This window comes from Monopterus albus, unplaced genomic scaffold (assembly GCF_001952655.1).
Source record: "Monopterus albus unplaced genomic scaffold, M_albus_1.0 scaffold15.1, whole genome shotgun sequence".
In the NCBI taxonomy this organism is placed as follows: Eukaryota; Metazoa; Chordata; class Actinopteri; order Synbranchiformes; family Synbranchidae; genus Monopterus; species Monopterus albus.
Window position 1 is genome coordinate 1,997,289 of NW_018127895.1, and position 25,481 is coordinate 2,022,769.

Genomic DNA, 25,481 nt, shown 5'->3' on the forward strand with positions numbered 1-25,481 from the left:
TCAACACACATAATTTTACACATATCCAACAAATGCTAATCCAATATCAATTTGCTTATACCTAGTACATGCTTGAATGGAGTAGGAAGAAGTCAGACTTATCCAGTCCTACCCCCTGACATCATCTTACCATCATTGGTTTGCAAGCAGTGTCTCTACATAGATAATTTTGTTCTACACCACACAAGTAATATATTAAAGAATTATTACAGAGTATTAACATTCATACACCACACCCACAATGTTCCATCTAATTAATCATTAAGCCTGTTCTTGCTTATATCTTGATTGACACATACCTTTATATTTATGTTTAAACTTGTCAATTCTATTACTATTTTTTATGTCCGCGCTTAAATTATTCCATAGTTTTACCCCACTTATGGAAATACACAATCTTTAGCTCCCCCAATTTTCAATTGAAGTTCATTATCTAGTCTACGATTCCCAAATACCATAAATTTAGTTTTATCCAAATTCAGAGATAGTATATTACTATCACACCATTTCTTTATCTTCTCAAGTTCCTGTGTAACCCGTCCAGAGAGTTGCTGTAGGTTTTCACCCGATGCCCATATGGTAGTGTCATCAGCAAACAAAACCACTTTCACTAAATCAGAAACCTTGCATATATCATTAATGTATAATATAAATAATTTAGGTCCCAAAACAGAACCCTGATTTTAAATCTTTCGAATGGACTGTAAACCTGCTTTTAACCTTGTGTATGTCACTGAGACACTGAACTGGAATAGGTCAGTGGCCATAAATGAATATACATACAGTATATATTTTTTAAAATTCTCCCTTCTGAATCAACCAGATCCTTCTCAACTACAGTGTTTCTTCATAATACAACATTGAACTGTGTGTGCAGGCTTTGTCAGCTGGCGTCATATAAAGTACAGTAGAGCTACACTTACTGTAGATGCACTATGTATACTGTGCTCAGATATACTATATGGCATATAGAATATGCACACAGATATACACAAACATTGTGTGACTCAGCATCACTGGGCCTCCTGTGACTCTGTATTTATGATTTCTTATAAGCAGAGCAAAGCTGACTCAAATGTCACATCTGAGACACGTGACAGGGCAAATCTATACTGAGGGTGTGATTCTTCACCTCCAAGGTTCATCCCGGCCTGGAGACACTTCCGTACACGACATGCTGGGCAGTTTTTCCTTCTAATCTTGTCGATGATACAGTCATTTCTCCCGGCGCACAGGTAGTTGTGCTGACCTACAGAAAGACAAGGCACAGGATCAGTTTGGTGGTGCAGCTTGACATATAACACAGGTGTGAAGAGGGCAGTTAAAGTCACTTGCTTATGCAGTCAGGATAAAACAGTAGCTTTGAACATATTGCAGAAAGTATATTTGATTACATGATAGGCCGTAAATGTCTGATTCTGTTGGCGACTGTTCGTAATATACAGTAGGTCAACATAGAAACCTGTGAAAAGCCTGGCGGTATGAGAGATCTACATTTCATGATTATCGCTGTGAAACCGATTGAAACTGTGATTATTACGCTCTCGCATTCTACGGTGCATGACTAATGGTGTATTATACAGTATATGGCAAGAGGGTATTAGAATTTGCTGGAACCATGACAGTGGCTGTAGCTATTCCTGACAGTGATGCTAACATGGCGAGAATCCCTCCTGCCTCCTGCCTAGCCCTTAGCTAAACCCCATGATCTTCTTTTTCAGAGCACCTCCTTCCGCTTCAATAGCTCTTCACTGTACAGCTCATCTCCTCCTCCACTCTTCTTCTCTACTTTTGCATCCCCATCCCTCGTTTTTCCCTTTCTCCACACGTCCGCCAGCCTTAGAGCACCATACGCCCACATACAGACAGGCTCATGCTCGTGCACACATGCAGTCATTCACTCTCTCACTCTCATATGCACACGCACAGAAACACACACACAGTCAAAGCTGGCAATTTTTAAAAAAAAACTGCTAATGTTGTATATGATTTCACAAATGTACAACAGATACACAGAGAAATCATTACACAACCCAGATGGTGTGGTATAGTGACCTAAATTACCTCTTATAGAGCTAAGCCAATGGCCCCTGTTCGCCTGTCAACACATATTAATCTGTATTTTCCTGCATGTTTGTCCTGCACCCTGTTTCTTTAGAAGTATCCAAGATTTCTGGCATAGACTTTAGTGTTGTGGCAAGAGAGCTTCTGTGTGGTATTCACGCACATTTTGCTCACATGTACATTCTCTGCATTGCATTTATTGCATCTAGAGTGCAGTATTTGTGTGTAGGACTGAGCAGAAGTTGTTTTCTGAGATAGCGGGAGTAGTCAGTGTGTCTGTCTGGCTGCTGCCAAAAGCCAAGGAACCAAGCTGCAGGAGGAGAGGCAGCAGCTGTAGCCCCACCACTATTTCTGGCTAAATCACATGACCGTTACATAAGCCCATTTTTCTTGCTCTAAAAAACAGTAAACTGCAACACAGGAAACACAACACGGGCCATCCCCTTCCCCACTGCACATACCTATGCACACATAACATGCTCATGGTCTTTTGAATGGGTCGGACCAAATGGCACTTTTGAAAAGTCTGGAGCCTTCCTGTCAACTGTTTTGCTCATTCCTATGAATCTTTATGGCACAGCCAAAGTCGTAGTCCAACGGTGTGTATGTGCACAGCTGTGTGTATCTGAAAGCGAGAGAAGTTGTTTATTTATGCACTGTGTGCATGCATTACACGCGCTCACACAGCATGTTTACCTCTGAATATGTGCATTTGCTTATCAACCTAGCACGTGGCGAGCTTCCTGATGATTGTTACTTTTTCAGTCTTACCTTGGAAACCATCTTACAAAATTGAAAAAAAAAAATTTTGTTTTTTAAAAAAGGTTTATTTATGAACTCATTTTGACTCATATTTCCATGCATGTGCTTCTCATCACTAATGTTTTATTGTACAAATATTCAATAATGCAAAATCCTGTCAAGATATTTTCATATAATACTTCATGAAACGATAAAGATTCCTCAGATACTGTATTATATTTGACATCATTCTGAAAACTCTTCTACTTTCACAGTGCGCAATTCAATACAGGCCAACCTTCAGAGCTCTTTAAAGGAGTCCACTCACGTATCCTTTTAGCTAATGATCTCACAATCTGGCAACAACCCGCTGAGTAGCCTCTGTTGTCTGTCAGCTCCTGCATGTATCAGCTAGGAGGATATTCTGAAAGGGAATTACTCTTTCTTGTAGAGACCCCACTTTAACAAAAGTTATTTGCCCTGCAGCCCTTCTGCCTCCCATGCAGATATAGTAGTTTCCTTTCCAAACAAAAAACAGACAGACTGACTTCAGGCCTGTGCAGAAATACGCCGAGTTATTTAAAGAGCCGGTAGGCACAAGTGGCCGAATCCTTGATTATGATTTTAGCCTCTCTGTAGTTGACGCATATTAATAATACTACTGTGACTGTCTGAATGGCATTTGGCGGGGGAAGCAAACTTCTTAATTGCAAAATGGTCCTGCAGACCCAGGGCATTTAACTAAAAGGATGTAATGAAATCTGTCAGTTTCATTGATTAATGCCGCTCAGTTATCTATACTCAACCATTCGGTCAGCTCTATGACCTTCATTCACTGGCATTCATGCAACCTAAATAACAAAAACAGCCTCTTGTAGCGCTAACTGTTGTTACCAGTGGACCTACAGTATGTAATTCACTGCCTTGCACTAGCACTAAAAATAGGATGTAAATAGAATCTGTTATTTTGTTTACCAATGATTCTAATTCTATAATAATGTACTATCTCAAACTTTTGTCCTGTGCATTGACTTCTCACAAAATCTTTCCCCTCTGTTGTCTTGGCACTGTGCCTAATGGTTTTAGTCATTACATAGTCCTCAGTACAGTATTTGGAAGTGTCTAATGTACAAAGCATCCGCTTAAGACGGTGTTTATGATAGAAGCAGTAAGAATCTGTTTGACAGTGCTCTCATCTCTTATCATCAAAGCTGTTTTGAAAATGTCATTTTCTGCGTATTTTGAAGGAAAACAATTGTAAAGTAATTTCATTTAACTCTGCAGGTACAGCGCGGGGGTGGCATAGTTCGAGCCTGGGCCGACCCGGTGCCTTTCTGTGTTCTCCCTGTGCCTGCATGGGTTCTCTCCGGGTACTCCGGCTTCCTCCCACAGCCCAAAGACATGCAGCTTAGGTTGACTGGTGACTCTAAATTGCCTGTAGGAGTGAGTGTAGGTGTGTGTGTCTGTCTGCCTCTTTGTGTCAGCCCTGTGATAGACTGGCGACCTGTCCAGGGTGTACCCCCCATCTTGCCCAATGTCAGCTGGGACATTGGGCAAGTTTAGCACTGCGCCCTGTTGCAGGAAAATAGAAGCCAAAATGTGTAACCCAATACCTTCACTGGATCCTTTTTGCATTGATGTCAAAGAACAAAGGTACAGTATCACCAGGGAGGAGAAAGAGATGGAAGTCGGATTATATCCGCTGGAGAGGCATCAGACCTGCAGGTCAGTCACGGCCACGGGAAGTGAGGGCATGAGGAAGTGGTGTGTGCATAGCTTATATGCTGTGTGCATGATTGAAGAAAGTCTGATGTGAGCCATGTGGGGGAGCTGGGATCAGGACAGCACTGCTACATGTGAATGGTTTCTCTCCAGCCACTGTTACATGAGCTTCTCACACACACACAGCCTGAAGCGTTCACTCCAGCAGTGAAGGGAGGCCTTTTTTTCCCCCTCAGCCTGAGCTGAAAAATGTGATTGGAGGTCAGAGCTGCTAGTCAAAGCAGAAACAGTTCAAGCCGTGTCCTCAGATGACCTCTCCCACAGAGGCGGTACCAAAGGTTTTTAAATTGACACAAGCACCATGGAAACTACAACACAACCACATTACAGAGCACAGTGGGGCCATAAAAAGGGCAACTAATGTCTCTGTAAACCTCCAAGTTCAATAAGAGACGAAAGCAAAACCAGCTAATGAGTTAAAAACTGTGTAGTATTATTAAGAAAACCCGCCAAGCCACTAATGACATGTAAATATGAGTAAAAAGCTTATGTTCAGTTCTTCATATGTGCTCCACATGGAGCTGTTTACTCAGTGCGGCCGTCTTGTATCAATAAAACAGTCGTGAGTGCAGTGGATACAGGTGAGAAGCATGTATGAACACAGGAAGCTATTTCCACATTTAATTAGCAGTAACACAAACTTTTGAACTGTTGTTTACGTGAGAAGGCATTTTTCTGAAGTGCACAATAAACATTTATACTGAAGAAATTGCCTATAAATTGGCTACATGTTTACACATGGCATTTGAGTCGATAGTAGCAACTCACCTGGAAAACCTTCATAAAAGTTACTTCCACTTTATACATTTGTTTACTATGCAAGAACATCTAAAATGTGACAGTAGATAAAATGTGTGAGTACAATAAGAGCTGCCATACTGTACAAGTAACCAGATGACTTGTACTGAATAGGAAAGCAGGTAGATGAATGTTTCTTTTTCATGAAATATGTGTCTGCATTTGTACCGTGTTGTGAATGCTTAAAGAATGAATGGATGGCATTTTGAAAAGCTCACAGCCTGAGAGTACTCAGCCCACGATTTAACATTTTTATATATTTCCTTGGTCTATGGTTATAAACCTAATAGTGTACAGTTGGCTGTGCCTTCTGGTAGATATAACAAAAATGAAGTGGAATGAAGAGTCGTTTTCCTGAGGAGTACTGTAAGTTGACATTTTTGGAGAGTATGAGGCTCATGTGGCCAATAGATATTTCAAACAGATGTTCTAGATCTAAACCTAAAATATAGACTTCAAAGAATAGCTGCGCCAGCAGCTGTGATGTAAAATAACGGTACCTAACACTGACATGAATAAAGGTCAAAACAGACCCTCCACAGCCAGAGGATTGCATCTGATTTGTTGATGACTCCAGAAATGCTAACTAGCGCTGTAGTAAAGGGCTGTGAGCCAGTTAGTCATCTAATGAGTTACAGTCGACCGAAAAGTTATGTCCCCCTGAGGCAGGCGATGCCAAAAGAAATTAAGTGCCGGGCTGGATTATTCCCCTTGTACAGATGCCCACACTCACATGCCGACTCTAAGTTTTTAACTTTGAGAAAAAAGAGGAGGAGAAGGAGGAAGAAATTCTGGGGGAGGGGAGGAGTAAAACATCTCCTCACGTCCTAACTTACACCTCTCTGGCATTCACTGCTGACACATCACTTTCAGCCCCTCTCCCTGTTTCGTACTCCCTCTTTCGGCTCCTCCTCTCTTTATCTCTCTGTCTGCGTCTGACTTTTTCTTTGTCCTTCCTCCTCCCCCTCCCTAGCTGTATCTGTTTCACTGTCCTCTATCTCTCTTCACTTTGCAAATCCTTCTCTCACTATTTCCATCCTTTGCCTCCCTCCACCTTACCTCTCTCTTTCCACCTCGGCAGCAGCTGTGGAGGGGTCAAGTAAGGCAACAGCCTGCTTTGCATATCAGAAGGGTGCACATGTCACAGCCTTGATAACATCACTTCAGTGTGCAGTGTTGCCCATACTACACTTTCACAGTTTGCATAGTTGCAATGCACAGCCAAGAGTAAACTCCAATCAAATCCAAAGACATACTCATAAATCCATTTGAAAGCAAAGAGCAATGCACTGGATTTAAAAGGCAATCAACAATTAGTCATATCATATGAGATAGAGCTGGGCTATATTGACTTTTTAAGGTATAATGATACATTTTCAAAAAGCTATAGGATGAGACAATACCACATATTGATATAGTTTGATGTTGCATCACATACTGTAGCTTGTTTCTTCCTTATGGCCTGGCAATGTTTGCATCTCTCTTCTCTCATACGCTTTACCATTTGGATTTAAGAGCTATGATGAACAGCAAAACTATGTCATCTGTAGAGAATGTCATGAACAGGTTGCATCCAAATGTGGAAGCACTTCAGATCTCATCCACCATTTACAACAGCGCTATATACTGCAGTACGAAGAGTGTGTTAAACTACGTCTGCTGCAACCCCAGCCGTGAGGCTTTCGCAGCCCAAAAGGTCTCCTGCCCCAAAAGAAGTGTGTTACAAGTGGAGTGATATAACTAAGGTGGTGGCCTACAACATCGCTAAAGATATGGTCTCTGCTGCAACAGTGGAACAAAGCTTTAAAAAGTTACTACAACCATTGACCCAAGATGGTCACTGAGGTCAGACAGAACCTCACTGACCAAACACGCAAAAGTGACTCGTTTCATGCTGACAAGCCGTATGTGATCGAGCAGGACATGCAAGCCATGTATGAGTTTGACAGGATAGTTAATCAAAGACTGGGCGATGAAAACTGCATGTCTCCAAACCAGCTATTTTCCACCAAGATCGCACCAGAGAGCATATAGCTGAAGACCTGCAGGATGCTCTAACAAACTGGAAGCTCCACGAAAAAGGGACCGGTTGCTATAACAACCAACAATGGGAGCACGTTGTCAAAGCAGTGGAACTGAAGAAGTGGCTGAGGATGCAGTGCTTTAGTTACCAACTTCATCTGGCTGGGTGCACAGTTTAAAGAGTTGATGACTATATATATGTATAGAGCGAGAGAGAGAGAGAGAGAGATACGTATAGATGAAGTCACTTACAGCATTATGCCTAATGACCATAACAAAATCTATTTGAAATGTTCGGTTTAACTGGGGAAGCATCAGTAATACAGTACAGTGCAGCTGCTGCTACTGAAATTGGCAACTGAAAATTTTGTCTACTTCATAGAAAATATCAAGATATATATATATATATGTTGTGTATTGCCATTCAGTCTGAAAATACTGGGATGTAATTTTTGGTTTATATCGTCCAGCCCAAATATGAAAGACAAATAGGGTTTCAGAGCTTTAATAACAGAGATCTGAGCTTCCCAGAGCCTGACCGGACTAACGCTCAGATCTTGAGTGCCTGCCACCAGCTCTCTGCTGGCCACGCTTGAAGCAAGAACAGTGGCATGTCTGATTTAATAACCCTAGACACATAATCTGGTTTCAGGTCTCCATAATGATGGTGTGTAAATATCATCAGATTAAGACATGATTTGATTGGGAATGACTGCAATTCCTCCAATGTCATGAAATCACCTAGAGGCCCTGGTGGCTGGCTTACAGGTGTGTTTGCTTGTGTGTGTTTTTTTTAACTCGCCTGCACTGGGTCTCTAAGAGAGTGCTTTGCATTCAAGCACTCATCTAAACGAGTTAGGCCAACGCCTCAGGCAACAGGCAGAAAATGAAAATCACATTATTGGCTGCTACAGATTTTCCCCAAGCTAAATATAACATAAAGGGCTGCAGGAGAGCTGCCTACCAAATTTTTTTTTTTCTTCATGTGCCACTCAACTTGGTCACATTCTATGAATGTAATGCCTGTACTTGGTAATTACAATGATGTCTGAGCAAAAAAGTATATGTGGAAATCAGATTTCTGAGAAAAAAGTCAGAACTCAAATAAATTTTGTACAGTGACCCTGATCCTCTTCCACGGATTAGACAACAGCTTGTTGCATAAGAGTGCTGTACAAATACAACAGCATCAATTATTAACGATTCTTGCAAAATCATAGGTACTGTATGCACCTTAAATGGAAGAAACAAGCTACTTATTTGCTTTCCACCTGGTGCTTGTTGGCCTGAACTTTTCAAACCCTGTTCGCTCAAGTAAAAAGTGATTTTTGTTTTTTGGAAAAATGTATTGAAAACAAAATTTGCACACATTTTCTCATGAACATTTTCCAAAATCCAAAATTTTGTACCAAAAATTAAAACCTACATAGCATACGGCAGTCACCACAAACTGCTGTTAATAAATTAAGCAGACTGTATGCCAATACCTCTGAAGGTTACTGTTGTCAGTTAAGATGACAGTTGTTGAATAACAGCATAACACTGACTCGGTAGCGTTCTTCTGCCAGAAATACAGAAATACGCTATGTTTAATACCGTTTCTGGAAACACAAATACTGAGGAATGTCACTGATATTCAAAAATGAGATATTAATGTTTATTTTAGTTTTGACACCCAGATTCCACGAGTAAGACACTACCGCAATTACTGCCGACACACCTAGCTTCAGCCTTTTTCCAATTACTAGCATCATCGTTTTTAACAGTGCCACAAACTTCTGTTTTGTTGTAACTTCATTTATGCTCTCTGTATTTGCAGGACATTTCCTTGTGCTTCCTCTGTGTTCTCAGTTTGGTAGATGTGTTTCTTAATTTGCTTCTGGTTCCCTTATTTACAGCACTCATGTCTTGTCAAAGTGGTGAAAGAGTTCAGTTACTTATGTTTCCTTCATTTGCAGCGTGTAACACAGGGTAATGTTTTACCTTCCACAGCTCTTTTGAAGAAGACTTTGCAGCTTCCACAGGTCACAACACCGTAGTGGCATCCTGATGCCTCGTCTCCACAAACCAGGCACACTTTGGCTGTTGAGGATGGCTGTCTCAGTGGTGAGCTGAAAGGACACACACACACACACACACATACAAACACATTTTTAGACCAGACATAAGTCATAAGAATTTTGAAAAGTCAACAACGAAGCCATGGCAGACTGTCCCCTTTCTAACTGTGAAACATTCTTGAGTTTTGTGACCCCACAGTACAGTACAGTAGCAGCACAGCGTAGCTAGCCATAAAGACATCTGCCAACCAAGACCGGAGGGCTTAGCGTCTCAAATGATTTATAGCTTCAGCGGGCTTACAGAGATGACAATGACAGAATTACAGAGGAGATTATTTAAACTCAATAAGCAGAAAGGCATAGCACAGGATGTCAGATTTACTCTCCTGGCCTGAAAAGTACTGTTCAGTTGGTGAACTAAAATGACCAAACCCATGATAGAGCCCAGTCGTTCTGTGTTGTTGTATAAAGTGTGTTAGTATAAGGTCAATGATCAAAGGTGAGAATCAGTACCGACGCCTGCTGTACTGTAAGTACAACGGCATATTGTCATTATTTACCCTGAGTCACAACCAACAGATGACAGTCTGCTGCAGTTCTGCTCTGCCTGATCCAAGGCCTTGTTTACTTTGGCGTCATTTACAGTACTGATTTCACCACTTACTGATTACATTACAGTAACATGGCCATTATAGCTCATGATGTAGAGTGTTCTTACTGATGCAGTGCTAAATGGGAGAACTTATAAGTTGCAGATTATTCCTCCAAATGGCACCATGTGGGTTATGGTAATGAGTGTTCAAGGTCAAAAGGGGTGAATGTCATTTGTCTACAGTTAATCTGTTTTGAAGGTACTGGAGAGGCACACTAAAAGAATTTTATTGCCATTTTTAAAAACCTGAAAAGTAGGTTACACTCATTAGGACTGGACGAGATGACCTAAAATCTATATCAGGGTAAATAATCATCTTAATTTTGATTATCATAAATGTAACACTACTTTTCTCTACTCGGTGCATGTATTCCTATCAAACATAGGCTCATATGTTCGTCTTGTTTTAATTAGTGTGATCAGTTAACTCTGCTAGGCTGTTAGATGATTAATTGGTTAAATTTCTGGTTACATGTCTGTGATAGTTTTATCAGTTTAGACATCGACTTTAATTTGCAATATGAGCAAACTTCAACTAAGTCAACAGGAGATTTGTAACATCTGTAAACATGCCTTCTTGCCAATACAGGGCAGATGTAGTGTCAGGGTTAGAGCAAGACAGGACAGAAATACTGAAAAATATTGTGTTTGTCGGTCAATAAAAAGCATGAAATTGCTGATCAGAAATGCCAAAGATATATCTGAAGGTTTTCTTATCAGAATGTTTTGCATTTACAGACATAGCTGGAAGTGTTGGAACCTTTCCACTTAAAAAAGACCTTATACTTCTTAATATCAGTAGAGCTGGCCTTCTAGCCTTGACTTTGGCCAAGCTTGCTAAATAATTATTTTGATTGTCTCCACAGACAACTCTCTTCTTTTGAATCCCTTGTCCAGTGTGGTGCACAAATACCAAACAGCATAATGAGGACTTTTCTCCACTGAAATAGGCTGAATGACTGATTATACTGTAAGACAGTGAAGACAATAGCCTGCTTAAAATATCACTACAATCCACTTCTAAGGAGTTGGCTATCAATTAGGGATGTGCATGAATAATTGACTGTTCGATTAATCAGGAAAGTCACCTCTCAAATAATGATTAAAAACTAGAATGACGTTTTGGAGACATTTCTTTGTTACTTTGTAGAGAAGCAGAACTAGTGTCCATGATACTGTTTCTGCCCGTGTGCTACACACACACACAGTCTCCATGGACAGCAGGCGGGAGATATGTTGGCAGACTGAGCAAAAAACCCGAAGTGAAGTGTGACGTTATTTTACTCAGTTGCACAACAAAGTTCAGCTCTCATTATGAGGAATGAAGCTATCTTTCTACGGTTCTACCAACTCGTTGATGAATCATTTACAACATCACAACAAAAATGTTGAGCTTCAGCAGCAAAAAAGACAGAGCAACAACAAAGAAATACTAAATCTGGTGTATTTAGATGCTTGTGTGACAGGAACAGATAACTGATTTGGTGACATTACGACTAATCAAATAATCAGCTTAAATTCCTTGATTACTGACCTCAAAAAAAAAAATCTCTTCTGCCCATTTCTATAATTTTGTTCAGTCCATTTTAGAAGATCTTTGTAAAATAAGCAAGAATTCAGCTCACAGCTGTTTCCATGGCTTCTTGGTTTTATTCTGTGGCAGACAAAACTCATGCAGGTATGCCTGACAATTAGCATTTTAAGGTTTTATGTACCGTTTATACACTCTCCGGCCACTTAATTGTTTACAATTCAATGCAACATTTCCGCCTTAACATCTGTGTTTATGAATCTCAAAATGCTTTGGTTTTTGGTGAAAATGTCATAAATATATAAATTTAATTGTGTGTTTATTACTGAGGCCATAGATGGTGTTGCACTGGAATACATTATATTAAAAGGTGTTCCTAATATTCTGACCCTGGTCATGTATGTAGCTGGAGAAGACAAAAATATCGAGACACCTCCCATGCACATAAAAGGCACACAAAGAACACAACATGTGGACGGGTACAAAGAAAGAACACCTTGTATCAAAACACTAAAAGTGGCCACAGCCTCCCCTTCTTTTCTGTGCTAATTACCTCTCTCCCATCTCAATCAATAACATGCAAGGTGATTGTCTGGTTAACATTCTCCTTACATCCTTCATCAAACCGGCTGCCAAGCTCTCTGTCTCCCTCTGTCTCTCTTCCTCACGCTCTCTCTCTCACACACACACATTTCCTCCAGGGAACTAGCTGGAAAGGGGTACAGCAACAGCACACTCAGATACAATCAGGACCACTGATCTAATTCCCTCTTGTCCATCTACACACACATTCAATTTGTTAGGATGCTTAGAGGAGTCTCTGGTGAGGTGTTTGTCTGACTGGATCTTTCTGGCACTGGGTCCCATGGTTTCAGCTAGTGCAAGTGTGTGTGTACTTGTGCATGCACAAATCCAATCCATGTCAAGATGTGTTTTTCATCATGTTAATCTACTGAATATCATCCCATACATTGGTCTTTTTTACACTATTACAAAGCAGTGTTAACAAGAAGACGATTCAGGCTCTGAAATGTTTAAGGCCAAGAACAACAGGAGCAGCATATGAGATGGCCCTCTATAGTACAGTATGCCTCAAGTCAGTGGTCAACCTTTTAATAGTGCCACACATTTAAACCTTGTCGCTGTGTGCCAGCCTGCTCGCCTGCTGGTCCACCAACAAGGTGACTTCCCCTCCCCCAGAGAAGTATATAGGTCATTCACTCTCTCTGCTCATGAAACCAGAACAGACAGGACAGACCGCGGTGACTGCACCACCGGCTACCAGCATCCCAAAACTAAACACAAGCAACCAGACATTCCAAAATGAGGCAGTTTCAGCAGAGATGTTATCCTACAGTATGTGAAAATAATGTGAAAAATAGTGATGGAAATAGGTTTTAATGAGCTTGAAAGAAGAAGGAAATACTGAACAACCAAGGTCTCCAGTCAAAATCAAAATTGCGATGTTGCAATTAAGCGTTGTGCTTTGACTACTAGGCCATAAGGAGGGCTAAATGATCATACCACTGGAAGTAACATCTTGTTAAAGCTGGCATGAACCTAGCGTCACCCTTCATCTCATTTTGATAAGACATAGCTAGAAAGCAGAAGAGCCAGGTTTTGCATTGTACAGTATAATAACACAAAATCTGTTCTACTTGTTCATTTTTGTTAAAAAATAATCTAATATCCCTACCCATATCTCTAAAATAAGGTGCATGACTATACACAAAAAAGTTCTGCAATGTCTTTCAGTGACGTGGGACTTGACCCCTGTCTTCTCTATTTCTGGGTACAGTCTCAGACTAACTCAATGGGTCTGACTGCACAGATCAAAGGTCTCATTCTTCTCTCCAGTTGTTGCTTTTTTCCCTTCCTACAGAAACCCCAGGGCAGCGGTTTCATTGTTTTCAGTGTCCTTTCATCTTTAAAGATAACACACAAAGCTAACAACTGATTTAGTTGCTGTTTATTTCCCATGGGGATACAGATGAGTACGAGTACACAATGCCTGTTTCTTCCCACCAAAATGTACAAGACGAACTCTGTATCTCCTAACACTCGCTGCCCCTTTTGCTGAGTATGAGCCTGAACTGCTGCTTAGGGAAGATATTAATGAAATGACAAAGAGGAAAAGCAATGTGAGAGCTTGAAGCCAGACAAAGCCCACTGTGCCCGCTAAAATGTGTGAGGCCCAAACCACAGGACAGATGTTTGGGCTTAAATTGGCCTCGCACTTTTCTACAAGTAACTGGGATGTCACACTGGGAGCATTCTCCAAATGGCTCAAGTATTTCCACCCTCTGTCAGCTGTGGAAGGAATGCTAAACCAGTGAGAGCTAAGACCAGAAAGGATGGTTATTTAAGCCATAGATTTACAGTACCAGGATCCGGAAACTGCACTTGATAACGACAGCAGTCATTTGAAGCTGCTCTCTCCCTCTCTCTCTTTCTTTCTTAATGTAGGTCTGAGTTCATAATTTCCATCATTAACCATAATCAGGTCAATATGGGTCACAAGAAAAGGTCAGAGATCATCCGAGCCTGGCATAATGACAACAATTAGTTGCTTTGGAAACAGTGCATGAAGTTGAGGAAAACTGACACACTGGAGATACAAAGGAAGTCATAGTTATTCTGTGGTTATTAAGATAACATAATTACAGGTGAATAATAGGCCATGAGAGGGCTGTATGATGGAGGACAGCAGGGCCCACGTGGTAAGAGTGAACCCTGTGACCTACAAGTACATTAGCATGGCATTCAGTAAACAAGCAGCTGAACCACAGAGAGCATTGTATAGAAAACCACTGTCCTCATCATGCATGTAAAACTGTCTGCCACACACACATTTGTGTACTGTAGCGTACTGTATTTACGCCACAGAGCCAGCCACCCACTGAAAACGTGTGTGTGTTGGAGTAGACACACTGACTTGTTCATTCTAGAGGCTGTTATCACAGTGATAGTTCAGACAAAGTATCATAGCCTCAGTGAACTTGCCCTTTATGAAAGAGAAGCATCCTTGACTGAAAAAGAAAACAGATTCCATGGTACAGTAGCTCTCTACAGTCTGACCTACAATATTTACGTAATACGCACCTTGGCATGGTGAAAAACCTTAAGGTAGACCGGTTCAAAGAATATTTGTGTAAAATAGCTTGGCATGTTGGAAAGGTAAAGGTAGATTAGTTTAAACAAGCTGGGGGAGATGTAGAAAGATAAAGAGAGAGGACAAAATGGCTTACATAACCATGAGCAGACAGTATAAACATTAGGTTGACACCCACTCACCGCCTCTCAAAAGGAAGAGAGGCCTTATGGGTAGTGTTAGCCACCAGGGATTTATTTTTCCTGGTGAAGGTGACCCTGGCATTGGGCAGAGTACCTGAGCATACAGAAATATGAGATTTCCTCTTTGGTAGACTTGTGTTACACCTGTGTTATGGTTACAGTATCACCTGCTCTGACTGGCTGCCTGATGTAGTTAAATGTTGTGCATTAGTGTTTCAGAAATTCCAGATAGGAGAAATGGTCATTTTTCCTTTCAGAGTTTATAACTGTGCTCATATGTTTTGGTAAAATGCAGCGAATAAAGACTTTAAATATAGAGCAAAAAGGGTGATTCCATCATCAAAGACAATGGATTTGGCCACGCCACCACCCCCACCAACAAACTTTATGTAACCTTCTCCATGACAGAAAATCACAATATAACATTCTATAAATCCAGTGTTTTGAGTGTAAAGTAAAAAAAAATGAGACAAGTGAAGAACTACACACATACACTCAGCCCTCTGTAGGGAATTGAGGGAAACCAGGTCTATGGGCAGATAGAGACTACAGTTCAATATCATTCAGATTCACACAGAGTATCCATTTTTAACTCAGCATGTCTGAAGCTGTACCTGTCTTAATAAAAAACATAAACAGCATCAACTTCACAGCAACTGTGTGAGGAACTTTGACCTTTTTGTCTGTGCGCAGCAGTAGCTGAATGGTCCAGAGGCCTTGGGGAGTCAGTGGATACCTCTTAGGGCAGCAGTACTGTAACTCAGCTGCTTATAGTATAGCTTAACTTCACCTAAATCACTCACTGTCTCATGCAGGGAATAGAATAATCACCTGAGATATTTTGGCTATGTGGTAAGGCACACAGGCATGAATCTCAAGAAGATGTGGCAGGGTGTTATTATCTGGTGGGGAGGATTATCATGGCTGGAAACTCCCGTAATTCATGCCTGTCAAGGGCAGCAAGGGACTCGTTACATCCATACAATATAAAATTAGGCACAGGATTGCATGCCCAAAGCTTCGTTCATGGTTTCTGTGCAGCACGACATAATAGAGCTGTGTGTGAACACAGATGTGCTGTTTATGAATGGCGTGAATGTTTTTCATACTTTTCAAACTGCACCAAAATTTCCATAACTGTTGGTGCGGTATTAAAATCAGGTTTTCTCTATCATGCCACATCAAGAAGGTCCTATACAGTAAGTGGGGTTAACACATTCACCTGTTCATCTCTGAGCATGTTAGGAATGTTACGTTTGCAAATGATCCAATTGGTAGGAACAAAGGAATCTGAGCTGTACCTGAGAGTCGTTCTTTATAACTTCAGTGTCTCTTCCACCGCCTGGTACCAGCTCAGCTTGACTCTGCTTGCTTTTGGTAACAGGTGCTTTGTTTTCCCCTCCCGATAGTGTACCCTCAGTGTCACAGCGATTCCATATGAAACTGCCATGAAGTCATCGTCCCCCAGTGGTGGCAGCGCAGGCTCATGGCCGTTATAGTTTTCATCCTAGGACTGTTATCATGCCACTTTGTTAAGTTCTGATATTTTTTCAGGGGAGAAAATAACCATCTAAGTTATGAATATGGGCAAGTGGTGTCATCACATGTAAACATCTGGGCTGACTGGTGACAAGATGGCCACGTAATAGTGTCAAATTTCTCTGACCACTTAGTAGTTCGCAGTGTTTACACGTTTGGCATCGCCTCAGCTCACTTGGAACCTTGATTGGAACCTCAATGGAGGTGCAACTAAAAATAGTACCAGGTACTGTCCCCAACATTTGACTGATGGAAAGACACCAGGCAGTGGAAATGAGGCTTTTGTGCCTGATCTTTGGGTGAGAGGCGTGGTACACCCTGGACAGGTCGCCAGTCTATCACAGGGCTTGAACAATACATTATAATACAAAACAAAACAACTACAACATTTACTATAAAATAAGCCTGCTATTTATTTATGCAGCTCTGTATCAGCTTCAGCAAATCTTCTCAGCAAGTCCCACAGTGCTGTTTGGATCAAGTGTGACAAAAGTGCTTTTACTGCCTTGAGAATCTTTGGTTCTCATGTGCTCCTCACACTGATTTGTTACTGATCCCCAAACTTTCTGTTTTTAGCACAGCAGAAGCAGCCACAAGGCAGCTGGGAACAGAGTTCAGCTGACATGCTGAAAAGTACGTTGCTGGGCTTTAGGTTGATTTCCAGGCTTGGGAATGAGAGAAACAAATGCAAACAAACAGATGATGATAATCACAAAATCTCCAACACATGAAAGAACATAAAATACCAACTCAGTCACTTAACTCACATTTTTCTTGTGAATATAAACCTGCATGATGACAACAAAAATACACACAGTATTTGGTTTAAATCTAACTAAATACACAAAGGGAGCCTGTTTTCATCTCCTTTCTGAAACATGGCTCAAAATTTACTCCAAGCTACCTTACTGCCCTGAACAAAAACACAAATGGACCACTTCAACGCTCCGCTGCTAAAGCTGATTTTGCTATAGGCCCATATCGTTTGATTTCAGTGCCATGTTTTAACTCTATTTACTGCTTACTTTGCTTTCTCCCGCCAACTCCATGCAATACAAGGCTCCTTACAAATGTGTCTGGTTGCCTGTACAGCAGGTGACCTCTAAACTCAGCTTAGATGCCCTAGGACAAATGAGAAAAACAAATCCCTCGAGAGGGAGATTATCTTTAGGGGATCAGCCCTGACCTGAGCCACCTCCATGTGTCACCCTTCTTACCTCTGTCCTCCACTTTCTAGCAACAGTCAGAACACAGCTGACTCCCGTTAACACTCACCTTCCTAAGTAGAAGGGTCTGGTCAATAAGATTACAGCATACAATAGGCTGAAGGTCACCATTTAATTTCTAAAACCCTAGACTGAACAAACTAAACTCAGGAGTCCAGAGAAATGAAATGTGCCCAAATATATCTTATTCAAAAAAGCAAGCTCTTCCCTTTCCATGTGATTCAAAAAGGCCTCTCTCTGAATGTAGGTTAATGTACACTGGCGCTGACACATGTTGCCAGTAACATTACGCATTAGCTGCCACATGTGATCATCCTCAACACCCACCAGTCATTTATAATTCTGCTGGGACAAACATGAAAGAAAGGCAGACAGGGAGTCCAGCATGTGCAAAGTGGAAACATTGCACTCACAAAGCATAATACTTAAACATACTGTACATACAGCACTGAGGGTTAGAGTTAGCAACGGGGCTGCCAATTGGCTCTGTCTGGGTTGTTTATTGTATATATAGTTAATAGACATGTGGCTCACTAAAGTCACAGGGCATGAAGCCACAACCTAAAAAAGTTGGCTGTGCATGGGAGCCAAACCTGAGTCTCTGGTTGGTTAAGATCCAGGTGGTTAGCACTATGGCAGAACATTCTGCATGTTAGCTCCAGAACTGCTGACAGCTGCTCTCCAGCCAGACTCTCTATAGTATCTGACAGGTTCAACAGCAGCAATAGCAGTTGTACACCCAGCTACAAAAGTCCTGCCTGCAATCAGCCATCATTTATAAGGACCCAGTCAGGTAATGAACAAAAACATGCTAATAATATATAGACTATACAACTATATGGACATGAAGAAGGTTTATGTATAGTGTTTTTCAGTGGTAGAAGAAGCACTCAGATCCTTTAGTTAAGTAAAGTAGTGGCAATGCTACAGTGTAAAAATACTGTCACAAGTTAAAGTCATGCATTTAAAATATGACTTAAGTAAAAGTACAAAGTATTAGCAATAAAACATACCCAAAGTTGGCTACTTAAAGTAGTCATTATACAGAGTGGCACATTTAACATTAATGTATATATGATATTATTGAATTATAATCACTGATGCATTATTGTGCACATCACATTTAATGTTGCAGCTGGTAAAGGGGGAGATACGTGTAGTTTTAACAAGCTTATGTGCATATAATTTGAAGTATTTTACATACTGCTGGGTATCTTGTAAATTTTCCACCAGTGATCAATAAAGTCTCATTTTTGTATTAATCTGGTTCTGAAACATAACTAGTAACTAAAGTTATAAAATAAATGTAGTGGAGCAAAAAGTGCAATATTTGCCAAAGTATGAAGTAGCACAAAATGAAAATACTCCAGAAAAGTACAGATACCTTAAAACTGTGCTTAGGTATAGTACTTGAATAAATGTACTTAGTTACTTTCCACCACTTGTGCTTTAGTATATTGTATTGTTTAGAGTATTTGCACATAAATAGTCCTAGTAGTAGCTGCAAAGGCAGATTCATTTAAGCTCTAGTTCAATATTCTGTTTGTTTTAGAATTACATTTTAGAGGTTGGTTCAATTAAACAGAACATTTCTGCCATTTTGATTATATGATAAATGCCAGAACAAATACAACGACTGGTTCAACAGGTTTATGACTAGAGTGTGTTCATCAGCATCGGGCCTACTAAATAATATTTCTGAACAATTTTGTCCTAAAGTGTTAACTTTAAGATTCTGACCTCACAAGTACAAGAGGTTCCAAACCTGCAGCAAAAAAATGAAAAAGACAAAGGTTAGAGGGCAAAGACATGCACAAATGTACACACACAATATCAGGCCAACCTAAATGTGTCTGTGCAATGACCTTTTTAAATTCAGTGTGTGTTCACCTCCAAAGGATTACAGGCCCAGATGGCCACTCAATGAACAATGCAACACCTGCTGAGGACAAAGCGCAACTGGGTTCTTGCAAAAACTACTGCGAAAAGGAAAACCTCAGTCTACACAAAGAGCTATTAAAGGAACAAGATCTGGTTAATTCTGCTGCTATTCTTATCTTTAATAGACGTTTCAGTCACATGTTTAATGTACATCACTATTAATACACTAAGTCTGTTTATATTGTACTTTTTTTTGCATTTTGCTTTTATCATGATTTTTTTTTTCAAAATTTCAGCTAAATATAAATATTTTTTGTAGTTTTTTGGGGGGAATTTTCTTTTTATTTCCAGTGTTTCTACTCCAGTTTTTTAGGTTCAAATAAAAAATAAAATATTTGTGGGAGGAAACCAATTTATTGAATTAAAATAGAAACCCAAATCTTTAAGGTGCAGTCAAAATTTTATGCTTATGTAGTTAAAGTTTTTACCAAACAGGTCAAGTGAAAACAAATGCTGTACTATCGTGTTTAAGCTGGTCATCTGAGCAGGTGCAACCCAACCTCAATGACATTTCTTAGTTTTCTCATTTCACACCAAGCATGTAACTTTTGAAATTTGACCAGACTGGCATTAACAAAGAGGAATCAGAACTACTGACTGATTTTGGTTAGTACTGTTTTCTTGAAAAGACATAAAGCGAGATGAACATTTTTGCAAATCATGTACTACAGCGTAGATGGTATATCTGCAGCTCCCATATGTCTGCATCTCTATCATAAGGCACACTCCAGGCCTTGGCCGTCAACACACAATGCCCAGACTTGCCTTTACACCAAAGTCTTTTTTTATATTTGTCCCACAAAGAGATGTGTTGGCTGTGTGCACAGAGAATGAGGAGGAAGAGCAGGATTCAGAGAGAAAGACAAGAGCATCAGAAAGGAAAGGCTGTTTCACCAACTACCGCCTTCTCATCATCATTGTACTTATATGTTGCACATACTATTTTGTAACATAATTTCATGTTCAGAACCGGAGGCTAAAAATAACATTGCAACCTTGGCTCAGGTGAGAGCTGCCTCACAGGCATGGCTGACTGTTGATGTATATTTATAACATTAACCATTTTCACAGCAGCCACCCATTTCACCTTTTTGGGCTGGCCCCTTCCAGCAGTGTCCACATATGCAATTTGGTGCCGTTTTTACACCGGATACAATTAACCCCATCTGCATGTCTTTAGAAGGTGGGAGGAAGCCAGAGTATTATTACGAAGTACAGAACTTTAATCAACAACTGTAATAAGTGGTTTTATTAATTGATTCTAATTTCTTTGATGTGAAAATTTGAATAATAAAATGTCAGAAAATGATCAAATCCCCATCGCAATGTCCTAAAGCCTAAGATCACATCTGCAAATTGCTTGTTTAATCCAACCAACAGTCCAAATTGCTGTTTAATTTTTAATTTAATTACATAAAAGACACAGAAAAGCAGCAAACATTCACAGCTGGAACCAGTAAAGTTCTGGAATTTTTGCTTGAAAAATGATTTAAACAGTTAAGCAGTTAATCAACTTATTGCTTCAGCTCTACTTCCAGTCATATATCATATCACAATATAATTCCACTTATAGTAGATAAAATTATATTAAATTATTGCTCAGCCTTGCATCCATATATCCTCATAGATGCTGCCTTTAACACATTTACAGCAAAGAAGAATTGTGTTATGTACAGTGCTGCTCAACACTTGCCCTCTTCCTTCAGACTAGTGGTCACATACACACTATGTTCATCACCATACAGTTACAGGCGCACGCTCACATGTACCAATTGCCGCCATGTTGTAATTCCCTTCATGCTGCACTTTTAATAAATCATAACATCAGGCTTTGCCACTAAGACACCCTTTTCAAACAAAACATTCGCCCAACCAAATACTCCCAAGGCTCAGAATATCTCATAATTTCCATCTGAGCTTTCATTGTTTTCTCCTGTCTTATTCGGAAGATTAGCCTAAATACTTCATATCCTGAGCTCATTGCATAAATATTTAAGAATGGAGACAGGTCTCCAGTGGTGAGGGAAAGTTGGGGGGTGGGGGGTCTATTTTAAGTACAGTCACTTTTTAAAAGGTGTATGAGTGTGTTTGTTTTGCTTTATGAAAATTAAAGCAACAGAATTAGAGCTTGTTTTTTTTTTTCTCTTTCTTAAAGGAGCCTATTCCTGGTCCAACCCGAGTGGATTTAAAAAATATTATAATTACTTTTCTGTGAGTAGAACTTTAGTCTCAAGTGACATACTGAGCTTTTAAAATGGGAGGCTATGGGGATTTACACTGTGAACAAAAGATTCTCTATTGAAACACAGGCTTTGTGCAGCAGAAAAGCAGCTTGTAGCTCAAAATTTTCTATCTATTCGCCGTTCTGCTTCATGTTGCGAAACTCGTCCTCGTTAATGAGTAGCTTTATAAGAGGAAATAGAGCATAATTTGTTTTTCTGAGCAATACAAAGACAGTGGTGGAACTGGGAAAGATGTCTGTCAAACTCACATCATGCATATAGCTCTTCTACAAAGACCTAACTGGCACATTACATCCACATTTCTGACACCATGCACTGTGAGGCACGTTGACAGCCTCTCCGTGTGCCACGGACTCTTCTTTATGTGCTCTGCCCCCAGGGTCTGTCTGTCCACAGAGGCTTTATATGAGAAATTCTGTCATAACAGCCATGTTAGTGTGAGGCATGCCCATTTCACTGGGATCTCTGGCCAAAGAATACAAACCCTGGTTACTGTAAATTCAGAGGAAGTGTGCGACTGCTCTGAACAGATCTGTCACCACCAGATCTCCTCAGGAAACAGAGACCATAATTTCCATATACCTACTGCTCCAGGACATACTGTACATGTTATAGTGTACGTCTTATGCATACAGCCTTGCTCATATAAAAATTACTGTATATTTTAAATATAATATAGTGTCAAAATAATGATATACTGCAGGACAGTAAGGCCCAAACCTGACGGCCTGCTGCTGTACTGTATCGTAGGTGCATCACCTTTGAGGTTTAAGATGAAGAATCACCTAAATAAATCATCAGCTCTCTCAGCTGTGCAAAGGAAAATGCTCTGCTGTGTTTGTTTTTTCTTATCTGGATTTTATTTGTGTCCCTGTGGCTCCATTGTGTCTAACCGAGGATCCTCCTCAGCCAGTGCTCGAAGTGGCCGGTACTCACCAGTACGCAGTAGCAGCACTTCCACATTTTACTCTCTGGCCTATGGGGAATTTTCCCGCGTACCAGTACTTTGCACAAACTGCCGGTACTTTTTTCTGCCCTCTCCGTGGGCTCTTTGAGATGCACTGCGTCTCGCCTGGAAAGCGGACAAGAGCAGACGATGGCAGCAGGGGGGTGGTGACAAAAAGCTGCAGTCAAGATGGACAGTTTTGGAGCTTTCCACCAGCCTTTACAGCAGTGTTTGAATTACTGGGAGCTGGGGGGTAAGCTTCCCTAAAAGAGACCTAAACACCACCAGAAGCAACAAAATTTCACACCCCCAAAGTTTGACACCCCCTTTCTTGTCTTTTTTCTTTCCCACACCTCTCCTCCCTGGACATCAGAGTCTCTGTTTTAAGGATTACTTGCACAGTACCTGCAAGTTTTCAGAGAAAGTATGCGACTGGTCCATTTTACTTTGAACAGTGTCAAATTGGAGGCGGCTTCATGGCCCGCAGAAACATCCGATATGCTATCACACACGCCTAAAGTGGATTGTACCCTAACATGAGTTACCTCGTGTCATCTGCACATAACTAACAGTATGTGCAGACTGTGACTTTACCTGCTATCTGTAACACCTGTAACTTTACTGATCGGGACATACGCAGGGTATTTTATTATTACGGCTTGGTGACTGATTTTATGATATTTTGAGCGCCTATGTGTAATTATTGTGTGTGGATTTTACGCCATATCACCTTTATCTCCCAGTAACATTGGATAAAGGTGAGTACTGGCACTTATTCTTTCCCACTTTGAGCACAGTTTTTCTTGGTGAGGAAATTCACAAAATTATATGCTTTAAAACAATATTTAAACATTTCCTCACATCATATTAGCTTTTTTTACAGTCAGCAATTTATGTTTTTTAGTAAACAAAGCCATTTAACCACTGTGTCATGCTGTGTGAGTCTGTCTCTTTCCACAGATCTTTTTCCGTTGATCTGATTCAGCCTTCCTCTTGTGCCACCTTTTTTTTTTTTTGTCCTGGGCTAACTCTGACAAGCTGCTGAAAGGTCCTTACTCCAGCTGCTGCTCTTTCACCATGCCTTTGTAAACACTGCTGCTTACTCAGCCGTTTCGTCAAGGCCTCTCTACTCCTTCTCCCCTCTTTTATGAAACACACACACACAGCGTGTGTTATCCCTGTAATCTTTGCCTCCTGCTGAGCAACTTCTTCTAATTTATGTGGATTAAACCCATTTGTTGCAGAAGGCAAAGTGTGCCATCATGAAGCCAAACATCAACATTAGCCTCATGCTGCACACTTACATCTTCTATTGCACACTGGAGGCATTTAAAAAATCCATACATGTTTAGCTGAACTCTCTCTTTAAACTCATTGCACCCCAAAGCCCTTTGTGCCTGGCTTGAAAGTACAAAGGACTATTTGAAAACTTGTTTTTGTTGTGATAGCATCAGTTGTTATTAACGAGGAGCAAGTGCTACGTAAATGAATCTGTCTGAGCTCCTCGCCCCGGGCCATCGGTCTGAAGTAATACACTCACTGCTGATGTAATAGGGTTTGTATGGCTGCCACAGTGCTGTACTATGCAGTGATGCTATATGTCATTTACTGAAAACTGTTCAAAGAGCCCAAACTGTATTCTTTTGTCCTGTTTCCTTATCTGCATTTGAAACTCAACGTACAGGGAAAAGAAGTGAGAAAGAGTTGAGCCGTCCCTTGCAGCCACAGCTTATGAACCTGTTCCAACAGTCTTGCACCCTAGAGGGGCAATCTAGGGAGACCACATCAAGGCAAGGAGGCAACAGTGGACTAACAGTAAGCATAGGCTGCTTGAGCTCTATCTGTGCAGCATTAGCATGTATTCCCTTGGTCTTTGGCCAGGGTACCAAGAGATTCAATTTCCCCTTTTCTGGTCCACTGAAATCAATTGGTGTCGTTAGGAACAGCAGAGTGTGAACAATACGGACTAATTCTCATGGATAGGAAGGTTAATGTGAAGTGCACAAGGTCGGTGCATTTATAAAGGTAACTTTGGCTTTTCCTGTGACTTTCTCTTCTGTGTTTTTTTTTCTCTGTCCGTTTCTTTCTCTCACATGAACACACACACAGGCGCAAAGTCCCTTAGTGGTTTCTTTCTCCTTCACTTGCTCCCTCTCCCCTTCTCTCTCCCTGTCTCACTCACTCTCCCACATAGGTTATCTCACACAGCACCGTATCTCCAGCTCTTCGAATTTTCTCTTTCCCACATTTCTTGCCCTCTTCTCTCACTCTTTTCTTTCTGCATGCCAAGGAGGTGTCTCTTTACACATCACGGGCTCAGAGAAAGCTATGCTGCAATAATTGGATTATTGAACAATCGACAAACAAACACAAGACGCAAAGCACAGGATCAATATGGAACACTTGCATCATTTGAGGTGGTCAAAAGCAATCAAAGTATGAGCAGTGAGCACAGCTGTCAAACAACTTGTGTTGAGGATTAATGAGTTTAAGAAGAAATTGTGGTGAGATGTCAGTAATCGCTTAATAGACATCAAAGGAGTCTTTCCTTCCTGCAGACGCTGCCTTCCTGCTCAGTCTGGTGAATTTGGATGAATGGATGTCGCAAGGCTTTAGCTGAGCCCTGCACTGAACAACACAGT

General features: G+C 40.7%; 1 protein-coding gene across 1 annotated transcript in view; it reads right to left on the reverse strand.

The window, feature by feature from the left end:
* Window positions 1-25,481, reverse strand: part of nr3c2 (nuclear receptor subfamily 3, group C, member 2) — a 71,904-nt gene that overhangs the window by 21,946 nt on the left and 24,477 nt on the right. Inside the window, exons 3-4 of the mRNA XM_020591756.1 lie at window positions 9,391-9,518; window positions 1,133-1,249 (exon numbers count right to left, since the gene is read on the reverse strand). Of these exons, the coding sequence (XP_020447412.1) occupies window positions 1,133-1,249; window positions 9,391-9,518 (245 nt within the window). The remainder of the gene's footprint in view (window positions 1-1,132; window positions 1,250-9,390; window positions 9,519-25,481) is intronic.